The following is a 26,978-nucleotide window of genomic DNA, read 5'->3' on the forward strand; positions in this document are numbered from 1 at the left end:
GAATGGAATAGATCGCGCTCATACAGACATAGATCATTTGTAGCATATGAAATGACTTGAATTTTATTTATTTAACGAAAACATACACATAAATTTTGTACAAAGGAGAAGAGAGGAATCTCGTAATGTCTCCTTTATCAAAAAATAATAGGAAAAAGAAATTACACTTCCCGCTAACATAGCTTCAAGAAAGAAAAGAAAAATTGATAAGAACATAACAAAATTTAAAATAAATTTAAAGAAGAAATGAAAAAAAAACATAACTTAACTATCAACTCACGGATAGGGATGGGATTTACTTAACAATTTATAAATAAATCAATAATATAATCAATCCCCGCTACTGTGGGCTGAAGGGACCATCTTTTTCAATTTATTTTTATATGTGTATAGTGATGGTGCTTCACTTACTAATTCAAATAACTTATATTTATTCGCAATCTGAGGAAGTTGATACCTTAAACTTAGTCTTGATCTCTCATTTTTAACAAACGGGAAAAGAAACTTAATCCTAGCTCTTGATAAATGGCTATGTTTATTTTCAACCAAGAGTTCATACTATTGAAAAAATGATCTTTATGTTGGATTTTCAAAAACCATATACCCAAATTAAGGTGAAAAATTTGTTGTAAATCAAGAATATCAAGAAATAGAAAAGATGTTTTAATTTCAGATAATTCCTCTGTCTTTCTAGGGTGTGCTAAAAAATGGTCCAGGATTCTTATTGATTTATTTTGAACAATTTGAAGTCCTCGTAAAATGTGAAGGGAAAGTCAACATCCAAACGCTCGGGAAACACTGGAAATAACATTCAATCAATGAAAAATATAAAGTTCTCATGATTTGTTATGGAAACAGAAACTTTAATTTATGCAAACAACCGAGATTCCTGGACCCTGTTGCTTTAAGTTTACTAATATGCACCTTAAACGACAGAGTTAAATCAATATAAATACCTAAATATCTAAATACATCCACTCTTTTTATGGAGGAAGCTCCAATGTTAATAATTTGAAATGACACACGCTTCACTGACCTCAAACTTTTTCAAAAAATCCGACTTCTCTAAATTAGGTATTAATCGGTTAGCATGAAACCAAGAATTTACATTCAAAGCAACAGTCTCCAGGGACAATCTTAGGTCCTCCTCGTTGGCTGCCTTCAAAGTAATCGCTGTATCATCCGCAAACAATATTGGTAACTCATCACCTCAAGGCATGCAATTTGGAGGATCATTTATATATATCAAAAAAAGTATCGGCCCCAATACGGATCCCTGCGGTACGCCTATATTTTCTAACGGAAAAATATGAGATGATTCTTCACAAACTTGGACTTTAAAACTTTTTTCAGATAAATACGATCTCCTTAACTCCAGAGCTATTCCACGGATTCCTATATTTTCCAACTTATCAAAAAGAATTGCATGATCTATTGTATCAAAAGCTTTTTTTATGTCAAAAAATATAGTTGCCGCCAAATGATTATGTGTTCCAGCAGAAATTTGATTCACCAGACTATGTCCAACTTTTCTAAAATGGTCAGCAAATGCTTCCGCCATCCCTCTCTCATCAGTTATCTTAACTCCTTCATGAATTGTAATGTGAGATGGAATATTTCTTGTTTTAACATTATTTATTTTTTCATTTATTATTTTCCATGATTTCCGAGGTGAATCACATTTACGAAATTCATTTTGATAATACTTTGCTTCCACTTCTCTGAGAACAAGAGTTAACCGATTTTTATATTTTTTAAAATTTTCAATATTAATTTCATTTGGGTACTGCGGCTTCACCTTATAAAATCTATTTTTTTCTTTTATAATCTTTAACAGGCTTTCAGTAACCCATGGTTTACGAGGTAAATCCTTATTCTTTCTTAATATCATAGGACATACTTGGTCAAATATTTCGTTAAATTTACTATAAAATAAAATAATTGACTGATTCGGGTCTTCAACATTTAGAACATCATTCCTATTTATATCTCCTATTTTTACTTTCATCTCATCTGTCTTTTTCTGGTTAATTATCCTTTTAAAACTTTTATTTGGTCTCTTTTCACGTTCCACTCCTGATCCAGAGAAGTCAGAAACAACAACACAATGATCAGATAGGCCTATATCATTCAAAATAATATGGGTATCAAGGCAATTTTCAGATGTAAAAATGTTATCAATAAGAGTTGCATGGTTATCACAGATTCTTGATGGTAGTAAACAAGTAGGTGACAAACCATGTAAAAATGAAATATTCAAAAATTCTAATCCCTTATTCGATGTCGAAACATTATGTCGCATTAAATCAATATTAAAATCCCTCATTACATAAAATGGATGGTGTTGCTGGGTGAGGGCATCTAACAACGATTCATATTGACTTAAAAACTCTTGAACACTAGACGATGGTGGCCGATATGCTACAATTACCAAAAAAGTATTTCTTCCATCATTCACTTCTACTACACAACTCTCAAATAGCATCTCAACATTCCAAACCATAAATTCATTACGTAAAGAAGATGCAAAAACATCTCGTATAAAAATACCAACTCCTCCTCTCTTATTCTGTTTTCGACTAGCATCAAAAAAATTATAATTTTATTAATGTTGAAATGTATTATTTTCATCAAGAAATTTATCACAAATTCCTAACACATCTGTTGACGACCCTTTAAAAAAATCATGCAAAAAATTTAAGCTGCTATTTAATCCTCTACAATTCCAAAATGACAGTCGTTTAAATTGATTACTTAAAGGTGGAAGATCATGAACATATAAATATTTATTTTTAGGTGCATTATAATAATCTGGCAAATCTTGATCTTTTGACGAAAATCTATGAAAAAAATTATTAATATCAAGAGGATTGTTTTCCAGTTCCTCTAGCCTACCAACAGGGATCTCTACAATACTTAACTCATCCATAATCCAAACTCAGCCCATCTCCGTGAGCCGATATAAATAAAATAAAAAAAAAAACAAGAAAGAAAAAAATAAAAAAGGCAACGAAAATTTCGAAAATAAAAAATAAGAACAAGAAAGTAATAAATAAACACTACTTGACATCATACTCACTTTAACCATTATCCTTATCATCACCCGAAGGCGAGCGCAATTTAATCACGGATACCTGAGTTAAATCACAAACTAATAAAATCATATATCCACTCAAACATACTAAATAACCACTTTAATCTACTTCCGATACATTTTTTATGCATCTGACTTACACGACATTATACCACTTAAGCTTCACTTTTTGCTCATTCTCAATCAAGCATAATACAGGTGGGACGACTGGGGGAATCCAAGCACTAATTCCCTTTTCTCTCAATTCTTTCTGTTTGATTTTCAGGGAATTATGAATGTCAGGAACACATTTTGTCACATCGTCTGTTATATAGAAATAGGGAGATTCACTTCCGGCTACTCTGCTGAACGGGTTTTAACGAAATTTCTTGTTTCCCTGAAGGATACGGAATTTGTCCTTATCATCCTGGAGCTGGATTTTGATGAATCGATCCGTAAGCTCAAGTAGTTCAAATTGGGTATTAATCCCAAGATATCGGGAAAGTAAGGCGTTAACATGCTCCTTAGCTTTTGAGTTAGATTCACCTTTAATGTTCCATAGAATAATATTCCTTCTTCTATCCATGTTTTCTACCACATGGACTCTCGTAGCTAACTCACCGAAAACCAGGTTCCTTTGCAATTTGTTTACGTAGTGCCGATATTTCCTGCTTGATACTGGATAACTCATTTTCGTGGGTCACTTTTGCTAATTCCAAATATTCAACACGAGACGTTAGGGACGCTAAACCAGACTTAATGTCACTGATTTCCCTTTTTATTTCCAAAATATCGTTCTTAGTTTCTTCAACGATTGCAAGGATTTTATCCAACTTTGAAACATTACCAGTCGATTCCGTGGATACTCTAGACTCGTCCAAATCGCTTTGTCTTGATTGCTTTCCACTTTTCTTAACCATATTGGTATCCAATAATGTTTATAATTTTCAAATAGATCGATAAACGAACGCCCAAGATAATTCACTAGGCACTTCTCTGTCAACTTATCAAATTATTTTTTGGATTGTTCTCTATCCAATAATGTCTATAGTTTTCAAATAGATCGATAAACGAACGCCCAAGATAATTCACAGCAAATTTTACACAGCGCTCGCACAGGGGATGTTACTACTCCGGGTTAATTGAATGAACTTGAATGAAATATGATTGTAAATTATAAAACATGAAGATAGCGAAATATGGAAACTAAGAAATATGATTGTCCAGGGTTGTCATGTGTCAAATTTAATCATCTTATATTAATCCTTAGCATCTCACAACCCCTTTGAAGCAATCAACTTTGTTTTAGATTCTGCATTGTTAAATAATAGCGCATAAAATCACACCTTCTGCTGCAATATTTATTTGATTGAAATTTTATTGTAATTAGCAAAAAAATTATATGACAATACTGGAAAAATATCAAATATATACATTTACTGGAAGCACTATGCAGCTAATGACTTTTTGATAGCATTTGGAGATACGAACTTTCCCATTTTATTACAAATAATCCTTACGACAGTGTGTATAGGCGTACCAATAGACGGATTGTTGGAAAGTTTTAGTTTAGTTTTACCCATCAAAAGTTACGCGCGTGAGAGAATTTGCCTTATTTTCGAAAAAAGGGGGAAACACCCCTGAAAAGTCATAGAACTGTAATGAAAATCACGCCATCGGATTCAGCGTATCAGAAAACCCTACTGCGGAAGTTTCAAGCTCCTATCTGCAAAAATGTGGAATTTTGTCTTTTTTTTTGTCAGAAGAAAGATCACGGATGCGTGTTTATTTGTTTGTTTTTGTTTTGTTTTTTTTTCCCAGGGGTGATCGTATCGATCCAGTAGTCCTAGAATATCGTTTAGAGGACTCATTTGAACGGATATTAAAAGTTCTAGTGCGCTTTTTAAGTTACCAAAAAATTGGAGGGCAACTTCGCCCCGTCCCACACTCAATTTTTTCCCAAAGTCACCCAATCAAAATCTTAAGATAGCCATTTTGTTTAGCATAGACGAAAATCTAATGTATATTTCTTTGAGGATGACATGATCCCCAATAGTTTCCGGGGGAAGGGCTGGAAGTTATGAACTTTGCCCATTGTTTACATATAGTATTGGTTAATGGGAAGTATAAAGACGTTTCAGGAGGGATTTTTTTTTTATGGGGGGAGGGTGTCGGAGAAAGGTGTTACGGGGAGGATATTTCCTAGGGGGAAGGGACATTTCTATAAAGGGGGCGCCGGATTTCCCAGCATTATTTAAAAAAGATCAGAAATTAAATAAAAAAAACATTTTTTTCAACTGAAAGTAAGGGGCAACACTAATACTTAAAACAGAAAGGAATTATTACATATATGAGGGGGTTTGCCCCTCTAGTCAATACCTCGCCCTTTTCGCAAATTTTTTTTAGTACTTTCAAAAGAGCTATCTATTCTAATTAACCGGCCTTTCTGATTCAGGGGTTTGTGATTCGAACAAAATTCGAACTTTAGCGTAAAGAGCAAGGTATCAACTAGGGGGCAAGCTCCCTAATATACGTAATAAAACATACGAATATAGAAGTTCGTTACGTAAGTTAATCCATAAGTTACGTCAGAACAAAATTTCGAGAAAGCCATTTAGCCAGAAAAGTAAAATTAATATGCAAATTTCGTTTTAATTATTCATGTACGGTGAGCCAAAATCAAAGCTCCATTAATTCAAAAACGTTCAGAAATTAAATAAGAAACAAGTTTTTTTAACTGAAAGTAAGGAGCGACATTAAAACTGAAAACGAACAGAAATTATTTTGTATATGAAAGGGGCCTCCTCAATACCTCGCTCTTTACGCTAAATTTTGAATATGTCACACAACTTTATTTTTTAAAACAATAAAAAAATTTAGTGTAAAGAGCGAGGTATTGAGGAGGGGATGGCCCCTTTCATATACGGAATAATTTCTGTTTGTTTTATGTTTTAATGTCGCTCCTTACTTTCAGTTAAAAAAAACTTGTTTTTTATTTAATGTAGGTTAAAGTTCAGTTGAACTAGATAAAAGAAAGAGTGAGTTGGCCTGATTTGTCAAGCCCAGATTGAGTTCTTCTAGAAAAACTTACCAGGATGTTTCATCCCAGTCTTGCCCTTGGCTCAAAAAGACTGATTTGAAATAAATATTCGTTACCCATCTAAAATTAAATAATAACAAAAAATGAAAATAATTTATATAAGGCACGTTGATCAGCTAATCTGTTGCCAGATTTGGAACATATGAATTCCATTAGGTTGCAAAATGATTAACATACATAGTTTACAGATATAAGAATATATGATAAAAACGAAGGATCAAAATCCATGAGTGTGCTAAATCAATAAATAGGGCTAAGAAAGGTTTCCCCAGTTTCCCTTCTAAGGCCAACTTTTTGGTTAAAGCATTTCTTGTGCTCAAATGTTTTTCATGTTTAGCTAGTTTCCAATCTTGAATCATTTCCTCATCATGTATGACCAAAGCTGGGAGTTTCTCTCCATATAGCTTGTTTTTATACCTATTCAGCCAAGAAGTGTCAGAGTACTATTGGTGCTATATATATATATATATATATATATATATATATATATATATATATATATATATATATATATATATATATATATATATATATATATATATATATATATATATATATATATATATATATATATATATATATATATATATATATATATATATATATATATATATACCACTAGAACTTCCGATTTCCAATCGAATGAGCCCCCTCCGAAGTTTATAGAACCATCCCTTCCATATAGAGTGTCTCTGGGAAAAATAATAATAAAAATAAAATACTGAAGCCTTATATCCTTTACTATAGGCAATGCTATAGCATTGCCTCTGATAGTGCTTTAACTAATATTTTTCATTAATATTTAACCTGGTTTGATATACAAAGTGCATACTTTTTTTTATTTTGACTGGTTGCTCATATAAAGGGAACTGAGCACTCCTTATTCATAGCATTTTTACAAATTTTAGAGGCAACGAAAATCATGCATATTGACATACACACATAAATTTCAAATACTTACATCAATATCCTTTTGAGTGAAAAATTCTGGATCTTGTCCCATCATATTAGCCAAGTGTCTTTTTCCTATTTCGAAATCAGCAAGCTGTTCCTTATAAAATGCATCTAAAGAAAAATGAGATATATATTTTGATTCTAAATATCGTTTATAGAACAAACATTTAAGCACCAACAACATCATAATTGGGCATTTTTTGCCCCCATGGATCTGTGAAATGGTCTATTCATGCCTAAAACCACGATCTTCTAAAAATTTTCCAAAACCTATTTGAAATTCCTATTTGATATAAACTGAAAAATGTTATCGAAATTTTGAATACTTAAGTTTTCTAATATATTTTGTTAGGCATCTTTAGAATTTCTTGTTCTGAATTCCAAGTATTTTTATTTTTTTGATTGAGAATCCTAGAATATTACAAAACCTTCCTTCAATCATGATTATACTGGCATAACTTTGTATACTTCATATATCTGCAAAATTAGAAGGCAATATTCTCAAGCTGGCTAGCAAAGCCATTTTTGCCTTCCATCTGACATTAGAAGCAGACATTGAACATAATTGGTTAGGATAATGGAAGTCACTTTTTGCTTGTAAGTATCAAAAAACGAAAAAAATAGCCCCCTCCAGATTTTAAAAAAATATACCCCCCCCCCCCCGACATTTTAATGAATTGGCGATACTTCCCAATGTGCTGGCCAGTAGTTGAACTGGGTGCAATTTACTATCAATATATTCTATATCAATTTGTAAGAACCAGAAAGAAGTTATTGCCCCTCCCCTCCAACAGAGATTAATTTTGGCACAAGTAATTTAATTAACTCAGAGCATTGTATGAGAACAGAAGTCGCATGACCATTTTTTGTTCAGCTTGCTTTTTCAATCAATATTTGCAATAATTTCACTAGTTAGTTTTATAAGCCAGTTTCACTTTCCACTAGATAATTACAAGTGGCATTTTTTCACCATTTTGCTAGTTGCAACTACCCTTCTTAGATCAACTTGTCATTGTCCCAAGTTCTGATGCACTCTGATAGTTCCATATCCTAACTTTTATTTATTAATTTGCAGTTTAAATGTGATTTTTCTGGAAAATATAAAATAGGGTTGAATAGCAGATAGTTTGAAGAATTATATCTGACACAAACTGATATAAAAACTTGCAGAATATTGATAAAATAATGGGTAAAATTCCAGATTCATTTGAGTGAAAAAAAACGTATTGACATTTGAATATATCTCCCTAACATATACTTACTGTATTTTCTTGCTCTCTGCAAATAGGTTTCAATACCTTTGTTCAATTGTAGCTCTTTATTTGGTTTAATTTATTGTTTTTTAGATGAAAATTTTAATAATTCGCTTTTATTTAGTTTTGACATCATGTTTGGGTGGTTTGGGGCTCTTTTTTAAAATTTCCTTCTGTATATGCAAAATATTTTTCAGTCAAATCCAAATAAAAGTTTTCATTCAAACAACAAATAATGTAAGCGTTTTTTTAAGATTAAAACTAATGCAAAGATTTCAAGAATATTGGCAAAATAACAAGCAAATTTCCAGCAATAGCTGAGTAAAAAAGAGAAGAAAAATATTTGATTTGATTACATCACCCTAGCATATACTTACTGTATTTTCTTGCTCTTTCTAAATAAGCTTCCATAGCTTTGCTAATTTTCTGCTCTTTTTTAGGCTCTAGTGATGTATCATAGGGCACTGGTGAGCCAAAAGAATCCTTTTCAACAGTTGATCCTTCATTTGATGCCCATCTTGCATTTATTCCCTAACAATCAAAAAGAAAATAGTTCTTAAAGCACATAAGTTACAAAAAGTATAGTATTAAAATACAGGATAAGTAACCATACAATAATTTCTGAAGACACATTCATAACCAAGATTCAACTTTGATTTCAAACAGCCCAATAAGTGTGTCTGTTTTAACTGTAAATATATTTTACTGTGAGTAGTCAATAATATAACTAATCACTAATTACAATTGATATCACTGGTAATAGTGCATGTAGTGAGAGCTATTTAGAGCAATTTGTTCTTGCTGTAAATTTAAATATGTGAGTCAAGATTGTGGGTGGCAATTCCTGGTGCATCATGGAAAGAATTTTTCTTGATCAATAGTTTAGGTGAAACCCAAAATCATGGAAATGGCAGATTGCATTGAAAACTAAGCGGAAGTTCCAAAATGCCATGCACAGAACTCCTTTATAAGTAACAACCCAAAAAACGTGCTTTTGCAAGATTTTGACCACACAAAAGTTCAAGCCCAGTATATGTTTAAGAAACACAAGATTTGGTACTCACTCCTCCAACTTCAATTGGAGATGTTTGATAGATTACATCAGATCTTCTTTCTATTTATGTTTACTAATAATGCCACTCCTTCCACGTTTGACAGTTGGCAATTCTTTACAAAACGAAAACCCCAAATTGTCTCTGTTTGGTTTTGTGGTTCCTTTTGTAGCATGGTTTTCTTTTAATAATCACCTCTGAGGTAGGTAGATTTTGAAGTAATTTTCACAAGGATGATTATAATAACTCAATAATAGGTTGAAGAGTAAGAGAATTTGAATTAGGTAATTCAAGTGTCTTTTCATCATTAAATATAACAATTCTCCTGTGCTCAAATGGCTTTCAGTTGAAATTGACTACTAATTTTTAACAAAGAACCTACCACCTACTTATACTTTTGTAAATCAACTTGACCTGCAATTGCTGATCAGTAGGCTTTTATTGGACTGCTGAAACCCTTTGCTGATGAAAAGATGGATTATAAAGCACACACAAATGGTTTGCCGATCAACAAATATCTGTAAATGTGTTTCTGGGGTAAATATGAGAATATCATTTACCCACATATATATTAGCCTAAATTTAATAGAGATATTTGTCAATATATGATTTGCTTTAATTTTATAGCTTTAAAAAAAATTGATTATCAAGGAGTTGCAGCAAGAGGGCATGACATGACTACTACTAAGGTTTAACCATAGTGCAAGATTCACTTAGAAAAAATCCAGAGTTTCTATAAGAAAATCTGGTAATATTTAAAATCTAGAGTTTCTAAAACAAGCCTGGTAATATTTGTTATTATATATATATATATATATATATATATATATATATATATATATATATATATATATATATATATATATATATATATGTGTGTAAACACAGAAAGCAAAGGATGATTTGTGTTCAGCAAGGTACAGCACTTCCAGCCAAGGACAGAGTATCAGGAACTTTGCACCTGCAATACACAGACTTCATTGGTTTGTATGCAAATTTTTTTTTAGTATAGTAGCAACATTAAAACTTAAAACAAATAGAAATTATTACATATATGATGGGGTTTGCCTCCTTGTCAATACCTTGCTCTTTATGCTAAAATTTAAGTTTTGTTCCAATTCTTTAAGAATGACCCCTGAATCATAAAGGCCATGGAAGATTCTCTTCCCCCATGAAAAATTATTCCATTGAAAGATCCTCCCATGTAACCCCTGAGGGGGATAAATTTGTCCTCAAACATATATAGCTATTAGATTTTTTTACTATGCTGAACAAAATGGCTATCTTAGAATTATGATCTGGTTACTTTGGGGAAAAAATGGGCATGGGAGGGGGCCTAGTTTCCCTCTAGTTTCCAATTTTTTGGTCACTTAAAAAGGGCACTAGAATTTTTAATTTCCATTCAAATGAGCCCTCTTGCTACATTCTAGGACCACTGGGTTGATACAATCACCCTTGAAAAAAAAATAAACATGCAACCAAGATCTTTCTTCTGGCAAGAATTATAAAATTCCACATTTTTGCAGATAGGAGCTTGAAACCTCTAATCGTAATTTCTAGGAAAAGAAGAAATAGTAAAATTCTGCATTAGCTACTTTTGGCTATCTTGGAAAGGGTTTAGGTTAGGAAGATGAAACTTTTGGGGATGGGTCTATAGGCTAAAGTATATCCCGGGAAGGTATTTTGAAGTACCTACCTCCACTCCTTCTCCCTCTAGAGTGTCCTGACCTTTAAAAATATGTGTGTTATAAAAGTGAAACCATGCAAAATAGATCATTTGCTTATATGGAGTAAAACAAGATTGTTTTCAGCTTCACAACTTTGCTCAAACCTAATTTAGGCTATAAGGTTTTAAAGATATGTAAATACATTTTCTAAATTTTGAAAAAAACATTGATAGGGCTTAAAATTCTACTCAAATAATAGGAATTGCATTTTCAGAACTAAAGCCAGAGAAAAAGCAACTGATAACTGAAAATTAAGGTAAAATGTTGTTTAGTCAAAATTTCAATAGGTATAGACCTTTCATGTAGACAAATTTCAGGGCCATATAGAGGGAGAAGGAGAGGAGGTAGGTACTTCAAAATACATTCCTTGGATATACTTTAGCCTGTAGACTCATTCCTGAAAGTTTCATTTTCCTAACATAACCTCTTTCCAAGATTACCAAAAGTAGAATTTTACCAAGGAAACTGAGAAATATCAATTTAGTAGAGTAACCCCATGATTAGTGTTTTTCAGAAAAAAATACTTCCAACCCTTTAGGTCTATTTAGACTTATTAGCCTAGGGCAAGAAGGCTAGGATGTAAATGTAACAGCAGTGATTATTTTATTTGGAAAGAATGGTGCATGGGATATCAAAAGTACAAATTTCTTTTTTTTTATCTGGTTTTCGTTTCGTGCAATTCACTAGGCCTATGCTAAGTAGCTAATTGTGCAGGCCTAGCCTAGGCCTACATTAGCTAACATATTCTTTATAATATCCTATCAAGTAACCTACTCAATATCAAACAATAGGTCATGGTCTAGCCTATGGGCAGTTCTAAATGAGACAAGTGGATAAAAATGGAGGGAAACATGATATTCTTACTAACAGCCTAATCAAACAACACAGTTCTTTTAACTGATCACACAAGTTCTATTTCTTAGTAATTTTGGAATTACTTGCCATACTTAATTGCTTTTTAAACTTGAAAAGGGACCTATACATAGCAGTTTTTTGAAATGCCATGCCAGAAAATAGAAGGCAATGCAATCAAAATTTAAATATTATGCAGACTTAAGTGCAGATAAGTTCTGGCTGACAATGGCCAAAAGTCACACAAAGATTCAGTAAAGCAGCGTTCACAAGCGTGTCTAGCTAGAATCCCATGTCTAGACACGTGTCTAGCCAGAATCCAATGTCTAGGCATTGACCATTCACATGTAAAATTTGGTGCTTAGCTAAAACTACAAACTTAGTTTCAAAGTGTCATTTCTAGCCAACCAACAAAGCTTATGCATGCAAAACTTTTAAATATTCTAGTCCCTATTTTTACTAACAAGATCTAATGGATAAGAAAAGTAAAACAATTACCTTACTGTGTTTTATTATTTTGCCATTTGCTGCACATTTGCCTAAAATGAAAAAAACAATTAATGAGACACAAGAAATTATATTTAAGTTTACAAATGTAAACAAAAATGATGAAAATAGTGGATCTTGACACATTCTGATTGGCTGTAACCAAAAATCCTAGACATTGAGTTCTAGAGGCTAGAACTCAATGTCTAGCCAAGCGTCTTGTCTAGCTAAGCGCCAAATTTTACTTGTGAACGGTTGTTGCCTAGACATTGGATTCTAGCTAGACATGCTTGTGAACGCTGCTCAAGGAAATGGCGAATTCTAAGATTTGAATTCCATATTTTAAAAAAATTGTGAATATCTTGTCAATACCAGAAGAAATTAAATTGGAATGTCATTTTCTTCTTTCATAGTGTATCTAAATTGTGCCATAATGATGTAGTTTTTAGTTTCCTATTGCAATATGTTATTTGCTTATTATGCTTCAGGGTCTTGTGCTTTGGAATCCTTTCAGACCCATAGAGAGCAAACCCTATGCTCATTTATGTGGTGACTTGGGCAGATCACAATTCTCTTGAAAATCTGTACAGGGAAGACAAAAGTTATCACAATAAATCACACTGGTCCTCTTTCACTAACTATAAATCAAGTACAACTTGATCAGGTCAATAGTTTCACCTACTCTGGCTCCCAGCTTTGTAATAATGGATCTTCAGAGACTGATATTCAACAGAGATTTCAGAAAACACAGACAGCCTTTGCTTCTCTCAGAAAACCATTGCAGAACTGGTGGGAAAGCAGTGTGTGTACTGAAGTTCAAGACTACCTGGGTTTGGTTCCATCAGTCCTTCTTTATGGTTGCAAAACTTTTTCAGAGAAGCAAGAACATAAAAATACATTGAAGGTGTTCTAGCATACCTGTCTCCTTAGTATCCTCAGGATATGCCTTCTTGGTCATATATCATATGTGGATATATGATGAATGTGTGGTATCAAGAGATGTGTTGTCATCATGATCAAGGAGCATTAACCAAAATAGTTGGGCTATGTCTTACAGAACCTGTCAGAGTACTTGCCTTGCTGAATCCTTCTAGCTGAGGCTTTGGAAAACCTGTTGGAGCCTGGTTAAATCAGATTTTGAATGTATTGAGTGTCTCAAGACTGACTTAAGATATTTAGTTGAAACTTTCAAGGCATATAGAGGGGGATATCAAACTAGCCAAAAGACACAATACACATATCATTACTACTATGACTATGAGTACAACTGCTGCAACTACCACTATCACCACTATTACTGCAACACTACTACAACTACAGCTACTTCCACTACTCCTACTACAATTACTTCTGCTATTGTGACTAATGCTATTATGACTATTAATTCTATGAGTACTACAACTACTGCTAATACAACTACAACCAACATGACTACTTCTACTACTACAACTTGCAGTCACCTACTACTACTATTGCAACTGTTACTACTATGAACACTGCAACCACTAATATTACCTGCAATTACTTTTACCATGATGACTGCAAATACCACTGCCATGACTGCTATAAGTACAATTAATAATGCTATAATTAGTACCCCTATGAATACTATAAAAAAGACTATTACAACTACTACTACTAATACTACCATAAATCACTAAAGATTACCATTGCTATGACTGCTACTAACAAGAGTACTGTTGCTTGGATTTTAACAATTATGGCTACTAATTTAACTACTATAAAAATGATCATTACTACTACAACCATAACTACTGCTTCTGCTAGAACTAGGACTACTGGTGCCTTGTCTATTGCTAGTGTGACTACTACTTCTACTATGACTACTACTATCTCTATTATGACTGATTCTGCCTTGACTACAACTACTACTAGTGCTATTACTATTGCTACTACTTAAATGTTAAATATATTGACATTTTGACTTCAGACACTTCAAACTGGAGGTACTAGGATTCTTATTATGAAGACTGGAGGTTAAGTAGATAAAAAGGGGACTATAACTTTTAATTTCCAATCAAATTAGCTCCTTTAGAATATCAATGATATTACTAGCTATGATATATATATATATATATATATATATATATATATATATATATATATATATATATATATATATATATATATATATATATATATATATATATATATATATATATGTATGTATGTATATATAAACACAGAAAGCAAAGGATGATTTGTGTTCAGCAAGGTACAGCACTTCCAGCCAAGGACAGAGTATCAGGAACTTTGCACCTGCAATACACAGACTTCATTGGTTTGTATGCAAAATTTTTTTTAGTATAGTAGCATCATTAAAACTTAAAACAAACAGAAATTATTTCATATATGATAAGGTTTGCCTCCTTGTCAATACCTTGCTCTTTATGCTAAAATTTGTACCAATTCTTTAAGAATGACCCCTGAATCATAAAGGCCATGGAAAATTCTCTTCCCCCATGAAAAATTACTCCATGGAAAGATCCTCCCATGTAACCCCTGACCCCTCCACCAGACAAAATCCCTTCAGTAAATGTCAATATACTTCCTAATAACCAATACTATATGTAAACAATGGGCAAAGCTCATAACTTGCAGCCCTTCCTCCAGGGACTGAGGGGGATAAATTTGTCCTCAAACATATATAGCTATTAGATTTTTTTACTATGCTGAACAAAATGGCTATCTTAGAATTATGATCTGGTTACTTTGGGAAAAAAAATGGGCATGGGAGGGGGCCTAGTTTCTCTGCCACTTTTTTGGTCACTTAAAAAGGGCACTAGAATTTTTAATTTCAATTCAAATGAGCCCTCTTGCTACATTCTAGGACAACTGGGTTGATACAATCACCCTTGAAAAAAAAACAACAAATAAACATGCAACCAAGATCTTTCTTCTGGCAAGAAATATAAAATTCCACATTTTTGCAGATAGGAGCTTGAAACCTCAACAATAGGGTTCTTTGGATATGCTGAATCTGATGGTGGGATTTTCATTAAGATTATATGAATTTTAGGGGATGTTTTCCCTTTTATTGAAGATGTGGCAAATTTTCTCAGGATCATAACTTTTGATGGGTAAAACTAAACTTGACAAAACTTATATATTTGAAATCAGCATAAAAATCCAATTATTTTGATGTATCTACTGGTGCTGTTTGATGAAATTATATACTTAAAAACTTGATGAAACTTATATATTTAAAACCAGCATAAAAATCAAATTTTTTCAACATATCTATTGGTTTCAAAATTCTGTTTTTTAGTATTGGTTCCTATTGAGCTGGGTTGCTCAATAACTGTTTGATCTGAGCACAAAGCATTCTGAGAATATTTTAGAGCAGACTCTACAGATAATTTTATTTTTCCAAAAATTGAAGACACTTATCAAATATAATATTCACACCATAGAATTCAGATGAAGAAGAGAAATCAAATGAGGGAGGGGGGTCATAATTTCTAGGAAAAGAAGAAATAGTAAAATTCTACTTTAGCTACTTTTGGCTATCTTGGAAAGGGTTTAGGTTAGGAAAATGAAACTTTTGGGGATGGGTCTATAGGCTAAAGTATATCCCAGGAAGGTATTTTGAAGTACCTACCTCCACTCCTTCTCCCTCTGGTGTCCTGACCTTTGATGACCTTTAAAAATATGTGTTATAAAAGTGAAACCATACAAAATAGATCATCTGCTTAAATGAAGGAAAACAAAATTGTTTTCAGCTTCACAACTTTGCTCAAACGCAATTTATAAGGTTTTAAAGATATGTAAATAGATTTCCTAAATTTTGAAGAAAAAAAATAGATATGGCTTAAAATTCTACTCAAATAATAGGAATTACATTTTCAGAACTAAAGCCAGAGAAAAAGCAACTGATAACTGAAAATTAAGGTAAAATGTTGTTTAGTCAAAATTTCAATAGGTAGGCTATAGACTTGTCATGTAGACAAATTTCAGGGCCATCTAGAGGGAGAAGGAGAGGAGGTAGGTACTTCAAAATATATTCCTGGGACATACTTTAGCCTGTAGACTCATTCCTGAAAGTTTCATTTTCCTAACATGACCTCTTTCTAAGATTACCAAAAGTAGCTAAAGTAGAATTTTACCAAGGAAACTGAGAAATATTAATTTAGTAGAGTAACCCCATGATTAGTGTTTGTCAGAATAAAAGGTTTCCAAGCCTATAGGCCTATTTTGACTTATTAGTCTAGGGCAAGAAGGCTAGGATGTAAATGTAACAGCAGTGATTATTTTTTGGAAAGAATGGTGCATGGGATGTCAAAAGTACAAATTTCTTTTTTTTATCTGGTTTTTGTTTTTTGCAATTAATTAGCAAACAATTTAACAAGGTAAACTAGGCCTATGCTAAGTAGGCCTAGCTAATTGTGCAGGCTTAGCCTAAGCCTACGTTAGCTAACATATTCTTTATAATATCCTATCAAATAACCTACTCAATATCAAACAATAGGCCATGGTCTAGCCTATGGGCAGTTCTAAACGAGACAAGTGGATAAAAATGGAGGGAAACATGATATTCTTACTAACAGCCTAATCAAATGACACAATTCTTTTAACTGACCACACAAGTTCTGTTTCTTAGTAATTTTGGAATTACTTACCGTACTTAATTGCTTTTTAAACTTAAAAAGGGACCTATACATAGCAGTTTTTTGAAATGCCATGCCAGAAAATATAAGGCAATGCAATCAAAATTTAAATATTACGCAAAGACTCAGTACTGCCAGTGTTGCCAGGTTTTTGGCATAACGTATAGCCCAAAGAGGAGCAATCATTAGCCCAAAAATAGCCCAAAGTAGCCCAAAAATAGCGAACGCTATTATAACCCTATTATAGCGCTGTTATGGGTAAAACGAGGAGAGATACAATTGGCATATCAGATAACCTAAACTTAAGGATAGGTCAAAAGCAAAAAAGAGCTCTGTGAGCGAACAAAAATAACAAATCTTCTACGTATGACGTCGTAAAATTGACAAGTGCTTCCCTGAAAACAAAAAGGCAATGTATTCTTTAGACACTTGGTTTATTTTATACATACCATGATATCATTGAAAAACAATGTTATGTGAGCTTAAAAGAATACCTAGTAACAAACAGAAAATTCACATCTGTACTATTTTGTTCCAAGCTTTTAGCATATCACTGGCGAATTTACCGGATAAATATGCTCCAGAGGCTCAGAGGCGATAATCGATAATACGTACAGCCCATTAAGTGGCTTTTTTTTTCTAGCAGTGATAGAACAAAATTTCTTCAATTTTTTTTTGCTTTCAGTAAAGCGCTATTCAATCTATGACTGCACAAGTAGAGGGGTAATAACTTTGTTCGTTTTAAGTTTCAACTTCGCTCTATCAACCCATTTAATCCATGGAGCGTATATACTTAATTATTATGTATTGTTAGGCATTCAATCCTTATCCTATATTTTAAAACCTAGAATAAAAGAAAATCAGACTGAAACCACAATTACATAAAGTTTTATTGTTAATCTGGGTTAAAACTTACGAAATACAAGGAAATCCAATACATGAGGCTCTATTCTAGCCATGAGGCTCTATTCTTTTGCACTGAAGACAGTTGGTGGAAGTCCAGCCGTAATCATTAACGCGAGTCCGATGATAGCGAAAAATACGCCCTGAGTCTAAATAATTAGAAGCAAAATATTATCCAGCAACAAATGCACCACAGAAAAAATACACAACTTTGGGTTATCACTCCTCAAAAAACTCATCTAACAGTTCAAAAACCGCGATGTCTTCATCTTCAGTTTCAGCATTACTTTTTTCGCACTTATACATAGAGCTGTCGAACCTTTGAAACATTGCTTTCGAAGGGATGAAATTTTGACAACATTTTTCATCCCCATGAAGGCACCCTCTAATCAATAATATCGCCGAAAGCAGCTTCAGGCCCATTCTAGTCCTAACTTTTGTCTTAACGCAGTTCATTATACTAAAAACCCGTTCAACAAACGCGTTCGACACTGGTAGTGCCAAAATATTGAGTACAGAGGCGGCGAGTTCTCTAAAACAATATTCTCCCCCTGCATTTGTGTAATTGTACACAGCGACCCAAAATTGTTCAGAATTGAGAGATTCAATTTTCTCAACCACCAGTGTCCAGTCGATAGACAGCAGTCTTCTCCACTGATCTTCTATTAGTTCCACTTTCCGCAAGTTTTTATCTGGCACTGGCACAAGAAGAGACAAAGGTAGGTTATCAAAACTGCAACGAGTCTGACTCAGACAGTGCTCTGGTGATAACAAAACCACAGTTGAAAGCAATTTCATGTGTGAAGGGACTCTTTTCTTCACCTCTTCACACAATTTCTTCAGAAAGTCATAGCATCTTTTTCTAAGTTCACTCTTTTGTTCATCTGGAACTTTCGAGTTTATCAACATTCGACGGAAATTGGTTCCAAGATCAGCAAGTGTAACATCTAAAAAGTTTTCTTCTATCATTTCTATTTCTAGCAACTGAGCGGTAGTCAGTTTTTCGGCCCCTCTCACTACACGACGGACTAATGTAGAAACAAATGATTCAAAATCTTTGAACAACTTGGCTGGGTCGACAGAAGTCTGCTGAAATAAGAGGCTCATTCTGGTGAATTCTTTTGTAATAGGAAGCAGAAATGTCAAAAAGAAATAGTTCACATCATCCTCGTACATAATCGAAAGCGTGTTCGCAGTAAAACATCGCTCAGTCTGCGCTGCCCTTTTGAAGTGAGTCTTCAACTCAAGCCACTGCTCAAGAATCATATCAATGGCAGCCTCTCTGGCGAGCCAACGAGTGCCACTGAGCTGCAAAATCTTCTTTGGCTCTTTTCCCGTACTATTGATCAAGGAGTATATTTGACGATAAGCCTCCCGTCTGAGAGGGCTATTGCTGAACCAGTTATAAGTCTCTTTTAGCAAAAACTCTATGTTTGTTGGCAAAACTTTAGCTGCTGCTGACATGCACAAGTGCAACGAATGGCAAATGCATTTGATCAAAACTAGATCAGGATTATGCTCCCTTAGTTTAGTAAACAAAGAGCAGTTCTGTCCAACCATATTACTGGCACCATCAGTTCCTAGTCCTGTAATATTCTCCAGCTTCAATTTAATTTTGTTTTCAATGAAGTCCTTCAGTCCATTATAAAGGTTCTCAGCTGTAGCACTTTGAATCTCGACAAGTCCTAGGAAACGTGTCACTATTTTCTTCCTTCTATTGCAAAAGAATCTAATACATACAGCCATGTATTTGTGCGTTCCAACATCTGTAGACTCATCCAATATCAAAGAATACTTGTTATTACAATCTTGCACTATTTCTTCTAGTAGACTTGGTGCAATCACATGCACAATCAAAGCACTGCATTTCGTACGAGGTAGTCTAAGTCGATCTGTTGGTTTGGCAGCAGAAGTAGCAGTTGAAGATATAATGACATTAATCAGTTCTCCTAGGTGGTCTACCGTTCTAACAGATGAGTGGCAAGCAATGTGACAGGCAATGGCAAGCTCGTGTTTCTTCACTTTGTCACTTAAAACTGTCACATGGCCATCAAGTGTCTTGCAACCTTTTGACGGGACCTGTTGCATTGACTTCAGTTTATGTTTTTGAGAGCTAGCATGCACTGACAGGTCATTATGATGAGCCCTAATTTCTTTTCTGCACGCCGTACAGTATGCTTTTGACTCATCAGTTGGGCATTGCTTGACCCAAGGAAATTCATTCTCCCACCTTTCATTATATGTTTTGGCATACTTCGCCCATTTTCCCATGGCGACAATCTGAAAAAAGGGATGTTTTAACCACCTGCTTGTTCTAACCATCTAAAGCAAACTGCTGGAAAAGAATGAACAACTTTTTTGTGTCTATCTGCTGCAGAAAAGTCTTAAATGAAACAGGAATAGTTTTTACCCTTTCATTTAAAGCTTAGTTTTTGCTAGAAAGTCCTGAAATTATTAATTAGCAAGCACATCAAGCTAACTGGGGATTTGCATCAACTGAATTTTTCTGATTGTCCCATGCACTCAAGAATATTAAGCTTCTGACAGTTATAGTTTTACATGAAGTATAATTTAATTTGGCATATTGTCTGATAATCCAAAACATACCCCATCAACATCATTGTCAATCTAACCAGCTAGAAAGTTGGCAATTATTATTAAAAAATTGGCAATTACACCAAAATAAACAAATTGTCACCCATTTTTAGTATGAGGGTTCTTTATAACCATTAACCATTTCACTCTGATTTTTAGTAAGCCAGAAAGAGGAAGTATATAGTTTTTGTATAGCCATTAGGGTAACGGAGCTGGTAGACGGCCAGGTAATATTAGCCAGACCGAAAACCAGAAATAATTTTAGAAAAAATTCTTTTTATAAGCTATTGTTTGTATTTTTTTTTTCCTTGATGGCCAGCAACACTGCTGATATTCTGGCATAAAAAAAAAACAACTCAAGATGTGTTTTTAAACTTTTTTAATAAAATTTTATTTTTTTTAATTTCCGACTACTCTGACCTGGCCGACTACCAGCTCCTTTACCCTATGCTACTTTCGTGTAACCATAACCATCAAGTATTTCAAGCTACGAGCTGTTCGGCTCATTTAAAGGGAAGGAAATTGAGGAATCCAAACTGAAGCAATCAACAAAAAAACTTTAATTTCTCTTTAAAACCTCTTTTCCTATTTTACCAGATGCTGGAGTTAAGCAGAAGTAAGGTAACATAAAAGCAACAAGCAACCATCAAAACACAAGTTTTGCAATGTCCATTTTGCTATTATGAATCTTAAAAAAATTCTGTAGAAACTCAATACTGGTACATTAGTGTCTAGCTGAGCCTTTCCTCTGTTTACTGATTTAATCTGAATATTTTCTGGTTCCTTCTCTAAGCAAATGCTGAAAAACTAAGGTCAGGTAGCCTATATGGTTTTCAGTCGAACGATGCTCTGCTCACAGTCCAGATAAACATGTCCTTCTGTGTGTACAATATAGTATGGTATAGGAAGAAGAGAGATACCGTGAATCTTATCTGCTCCATATCTCCTTCATGCTTGACCAGAAATTAATAATTTTCACACAGCAGGTAAAGCAGACCAGATATTTTCAGCTGTGTAAAAATTTTACACTTCTGGTCCAGCCTTGGGAAGATATAGTGCAAATAAGATTCACGGTATCTGTCCTCGGTTAATTTGGAATATAGGACCATAATGAGATAGCTAAAAAATAAACATACCATTCGACTCAAAATTCAATGCTGTGTCCAAATATAGCAATCATTTCCGGCGGAAACTCATCCAGGAGATTCTACAAATCAAGCTTTTCGGGGATACGAAGGGATTCGGGGGCGGGCCATGGGGTTGTAGGTGGGGTGGCCTAGACCTCGAATACCGAGTGAGCCGAAAACTAAACCGAAACTAGGTTTTTCCAATCCCAGAATCTGGAAATTCCAGAATTTTCAAAATTTCTAGAATCAATTTCCGCCGGACTTTATTGTTATATTCGGATAGAGGATTGAATTCTGAATCGAATGGTATGTTTATTTCCTAGCTATCTCATTATGGTCCTATATTCCAAATTTACCCTGTCCTCTTCCTGTACCAACAAAATTTAGTTGCCCCTACTGGTGTCAGACGGGCTGGACAATGGCAGAGGTTACGTTTGAGTACTCTCTTTGGAGAATGGTTATCTATGGTTTATCTAATGGTTATCTAATGGTTTAACTATGGTTATCTTATCTAAGCTAAGTTACTTCAGAATCTTGGCTCATAACAGACACAGCAACTCGGACAGCAGGTCAGTACAATTTACCTATCAATAAAGGAAAAAAAAAGTTTTTCTACATCTCCCCTTGTTCCAAGATTTATCACTTTCTTGGCTAGAGAATGAGTCACACACTACTCACTGGTCTTTTCTTTCCGTTCTTCTTTGAAAGTTGTTGGAGCGTTGGAGCTCGGCAGTTCCGCCACAGACAATCTACATGACAACTACAGACATGACATGATGACCGCTGGCTTTTGCATCGTGTCTCGGTCGATTTCGAAATTAAAAAACATGTTTTGTAAATGTAGCCCAAAAATAGCAAAATGAAAGGTTTTTTAGCCCAAAAACCCGCGTTGCGGGTTTTTGGGAATCTTACCCGCAAAAATGAAATTTTACTAGCCCAATTGGCGGAAACTAGCCCACTCTGGCAACACTGAGTACTGCCACTACGAATTTCCAAAACCTGTGAAAAAAGTGCTCAGAAACCTGTGAAACTCGTCAAAAAACCTGTGACCACTTTCAGAGCGTGTTCAGTCCTTCTTACTACAGTTTACTCTTGGCACTCTTAAGTAGCAACGTTAGAACGTTAATAGCAACGATATTTAAACCTAGGAAGATCTGCTTCTGGCCCGAAAACACGTCATAGAAAATCGAGAGGCATGCTACCTAGTGGTCTGTTCCCTGCATGACTACTACAGGTATTTCCAGCTGCCGATAAATTAAAGGTAGTGCTTGTTCAATTTCAACAGATGGGAAAAAGGTATCGTCATCGGGAATGTCAACAGAGTGAAATATTATATCGATGCTGCTACCTATCTTAGTCGAAAAGTAAAAAAACAATCATCGAGAGTCATTTTCACTTCTACAATTGCATTAGTTATACGAAAAAGATGGGAGTCGTTGGTCTTCGGTAGCTATTAAGGATCTTTGGGTGCGACAAGGTCTGAGCGGCTGTAATAACTATATGTCTATTTTGACCTACGATGACCTACATGGTTTTAAAGTTGAAAATAATATGTTCAATCCACATGAAAAAAAGTGTGATCACTTCCGCAAGGTTTTTCACATCGTGTAATTGCACCTTAAGTTCAGACGCATAAGATTTTCCTTAAAGATATTGTGGGAAAATGTGGCCTTAGAAATGACTGGAGGCCATATTAATAATGGGTTGATTCTTCGTCTTCATTTCAAAGTTTTTGGCGGCGAAACTTTTTTCTGGGTTTTTGAAACCTAACTGTGGATTAATTTTAATTCCAATTTTTTTACAGGTGATTTCGGGTCACATCGAATCAAAATTAAAAATACCATATTTAACTCTGTTTCTTTTAAGTTTATCTGAAATTTGTCAATTAGAATTTCAATTCTTTTAATTTTTATTCTAATTTGTTTAATTCTAATTTCAACTTTGTAATTTTATTTGAAATTTTGTTTGAATTTTAATTCTAATTTTAATTCGATATGACCTGAAAACCTCACTTTTTGAAGCAACAACGACATAGCCTATCAAACAAATTTACTACTAGGGTTTTTCCCTTGAATCCAAGAGGGATATTACCATTTTGTATAGCAGTCACAAGCACTAAACGTCATTTTGTCGACAAAGAAATCCCGTCATTTCGTTGACATGTCAGCTCTTTGACAGCCATAACATCAACACATCAGTTCATCGGCAGTCACAGTCGCTACCCGTCTCAACGACGACAGCCATAATATTGACACGTCATTTCATCGACAGTTTTTTTTAGATGAAATAACGTGTCGATGTTATGGCTGTCGACTGACATTGTGACGAGTATTGAATGTGACTGTCGATGAGTTGACGTGTCGATGTTATGACTGTCGACGTTGTGACTGATTTGTGACGATGAAATGAAGAATTTCTGCAATGGAATGACGCTTTTAGTCGATAAAATGACGGTTTTTGTCGATGAAATGACGGTTTTGTCGAGGAGGGGACTGTTAGCAATTGTGATGGATTTTTGTCAATATCAGTAAAAAAAACTTTAAATGTTAAATAGTTTTCTTTAATAGTTAAAGAGGCTAAGTTCAAAGGTTGAGTCGTAAAAGGAACAGGGACTAAAAAAGGTTGTGGGGTGCCCGAGCACCCAAAGGTCTAGCCACGTCTATACATAATTATCAACGTAGTAAGATTGGGGGTCCCCACATTTGCTACGCACAAACTCTAATATTATCCTTTTAGTATCTGTTTAAGGGAAGGCCGAAAGAACATTTACGAGTCACGCGAAGGATGGAATATTCCATTGCCAATTTATCCTACTTTCAAATTGCCGAGATCGTAGCTTGCAAGTCAGAGATAAATTGAGAAGAAATAGGTAGTCAACAGAAGTAATGCCGTGATTAGACGGACTGATTTTGCATGAAAAATCGACCGTTTTCCATCGCCATCGCTTTCGAACGCGACCATAAGAAATCGGCCGATTTTCGGCAGAGAACATGAACTATTCGGAAGTGGCAGTGAGAAATTCACAGCAAAATGTTTCAAAATTTTATCCTTCTTTTTTTTCTTTTCGTAATGAATACCTGCTGGGTTATAGAGAAGCTTGTACCCTTGAACAAGGGTGATCAAGTCAGTAATCTTGTTTACGTAATCTGACATTTAAAATTTTTACTCTCCCGATTTTACTCGGCCAATTTCTTCAAAATTGACGAGCGACTAGGATTTTTTTTTTAGAAGAAAGTCGGCCTATTTTTTGTAAAAACGGTTGTTTTTTAGGCAGAGAACATGAAATATTCGGAAGTGGCAGTGAGAAATTCACAGCAATTGTTTCAAAATTTTATCCTTCTTTTTTTCTTTTCGTAATGAATATCTGCTGGGTTATAGAGAAGCTTGTACCCTTTAACTAGGGTGATCAAGTCAGTAATCTTATTTACGTAATCTGACATTTAAAATTTTTACTCTCCCGATTTTACTCGGCCGATTTCTTTAAAATTGACGAACGACTAGGAACTTCTTTTTAGGAGAAAGTCGGCCGATTTTTTGTAAAAACGGTCATTTTTATCGCCGAATAGTACTAAAAGCGGCCTAATTACGGATTAGTAGCATAGATCAAAGATAATTTAACAGGAAGATATTGCACTGACCATTTTGGATGGTTCCGGATAGCGTCCAGAACTGAAAATATCCAATCATTTGATGGCGTAGCAAACCATTATTCTATGGCTCGTTCTATGGCTAAACTATGGGAAGTACAACCGAATCGTAGTAAGTAACGAAGATTCCAATAACAGATGGCTGTTGTCTTTAACCATACTTTATAGATAAAGTATGGAAAGTTTGAACAATTCGTAGTAAGTGATAAATATCCAAGCCTTAGATGGCTGTAGTTTTGTATCCCAATTAACAAAATGGGAATGTCATATTATCTTCGAGCAGAATTATCTATGGCGTTGGTCAGTGAATTAAGATTCTCAAGTTCAATACATTTTTAAATAAAGTTCCGTTTAATCCTTATTGTAGCGGTCTTGAGTTCAATTAAATCCTTTCTTTTGATTTTTCTTTTTCTACACAGACATATACAATTGTAACTATGTAGCTGGAACCTAGTAAAGAGCGAATCTCGGCATATAGTTACCAAAAGTTGAAAAACATGCTTTATATACAAAATTGGCGTGAAAAGATATTCGAATGACACTCATTTAGGAATTGCGACTAATCAGACTTAATATGACGTATTCATTGTCGAGACAAAAATTCTTCCGAATAATGCAAAAACAGCCTGAAAAATTAAACGAAGCTTCACCTTTATGATTAATAAATGTCGTTTCAAAATCACTAAAAATAATCCGAAAATGTAAGCTCAACAAAATTCAACTTTTAGCAGAACATTAGGTCATAATAGGAATATTTAGCACAAAAACCTGTGACTTTCTACCATTCGGCGGCAAAAACCTGTGAATCTGTGACCATCAAAAAAACCTGTGAAGTTTCACAGGAAACCTGTGACCGTGGCAACAAAGCAAAGACTTAAGTGCGGATAAGTTCTGGCTGACAACGGCCAAAAGTCACACGAAGATTCAGTAAAGCGGCGTTCACAAGCGTGTCCAGCTAGAATCCCATTTCTAGACACGTTTCTAGCCAGAATCCAACGTCTGGGCAACAACTGTTCACAACTAAAATCCTAGAATTCACTAAGAGTGCCAATATAGTTTCAAAGTGTCATTTCTAATCAACCAACAGAGCCTATGGAGGCAAAAATTTCAAATACTACAATTACAATTTTTAATGTCACAAGCTAATGCATGAGATAAGTAAAACAATTGCCTTAGTGTGCTTTATTATTATGTCTTGTGTTGTATATTTGCCTAAAATGAAAAAAAAAAACAATTAATGAGAAAACAAAATTAAATTTCAGTTTACAAATGTAAACAAAAATGATGAAAATAGTGGATCTTGACACATTCTGATTGGCTGAAATCGAAAATCCTAGATATTGAGCTCTAGAGGCTAGAACTCAATGTCCAGCCAAGCGCCTTGTCTAGCGTGTCTAGCTAAGCGACGAATTTTACTTGTGAACGGTCGTTGCCTAGACATTGGATTCTTGCTAGACACGTGTCTAGACATGGGATTTTAGCTAGACACGCTTGTGAACGCTACTTCAGGAAACGGCAAATTCTAAGATTTGAATTCCATATTTTAAAAGGAATAGTGAATATCTTTTCAATACCAGAAGA

General features: G+C 34.3%; 1 protein-coding gene across 1 annotated transcript in view; it reads right to left on the reverse strand.

Annotated features, from left to right (window-relative positions):
• The window catches only part of mRpS9 (mitochondrial ribosomal protein S9), a 42,289-nt gene extending 25,042 nt beyond the window's left edge, over positions 1 to 17,247 (reverse strand). The window contains exons 1-3 of the mRNA XM_089085652.1: positions 17,138 to 17,247; positions 8,758 to 8,911; positions 7,135 to 7,238 (exon numbers count right to left, since the gene is read on the reverse strand). Of these exons, the coding sequence (XP_088941778.1) occupies positions 7,135 to 7,238; positions 8,758 to 8,911; positions 17,138 to 17,200 (321 nt within the window). The 5' untranslated portion in view covers positions 17,201 to 17,247. The remainder of the gene's footprint in view (positions 1 to 7,134; positions 7,239 to 8,757; positions 8,912 to 17,137) is intronic.
• Positions 17,248 to 26,978: the final 9,731 nt, after the last annotated feature.

This window comes from Artemia sp. Qi Xiang Cuo, chromosome 3 (assembly GCF_049724085.1).
Source record: "Artemia sp. Qi Xiang Cuo chromosome 3, ASM4972408v1, whole genome shotgun sequence".
Lineage (NCBI taxonomy): Eukaryota > Metazoa > Arthropoda > Branchiopoda > Anostraca > Artemiidae > Artemia > Artemia sp. Qi Xiang Cuo.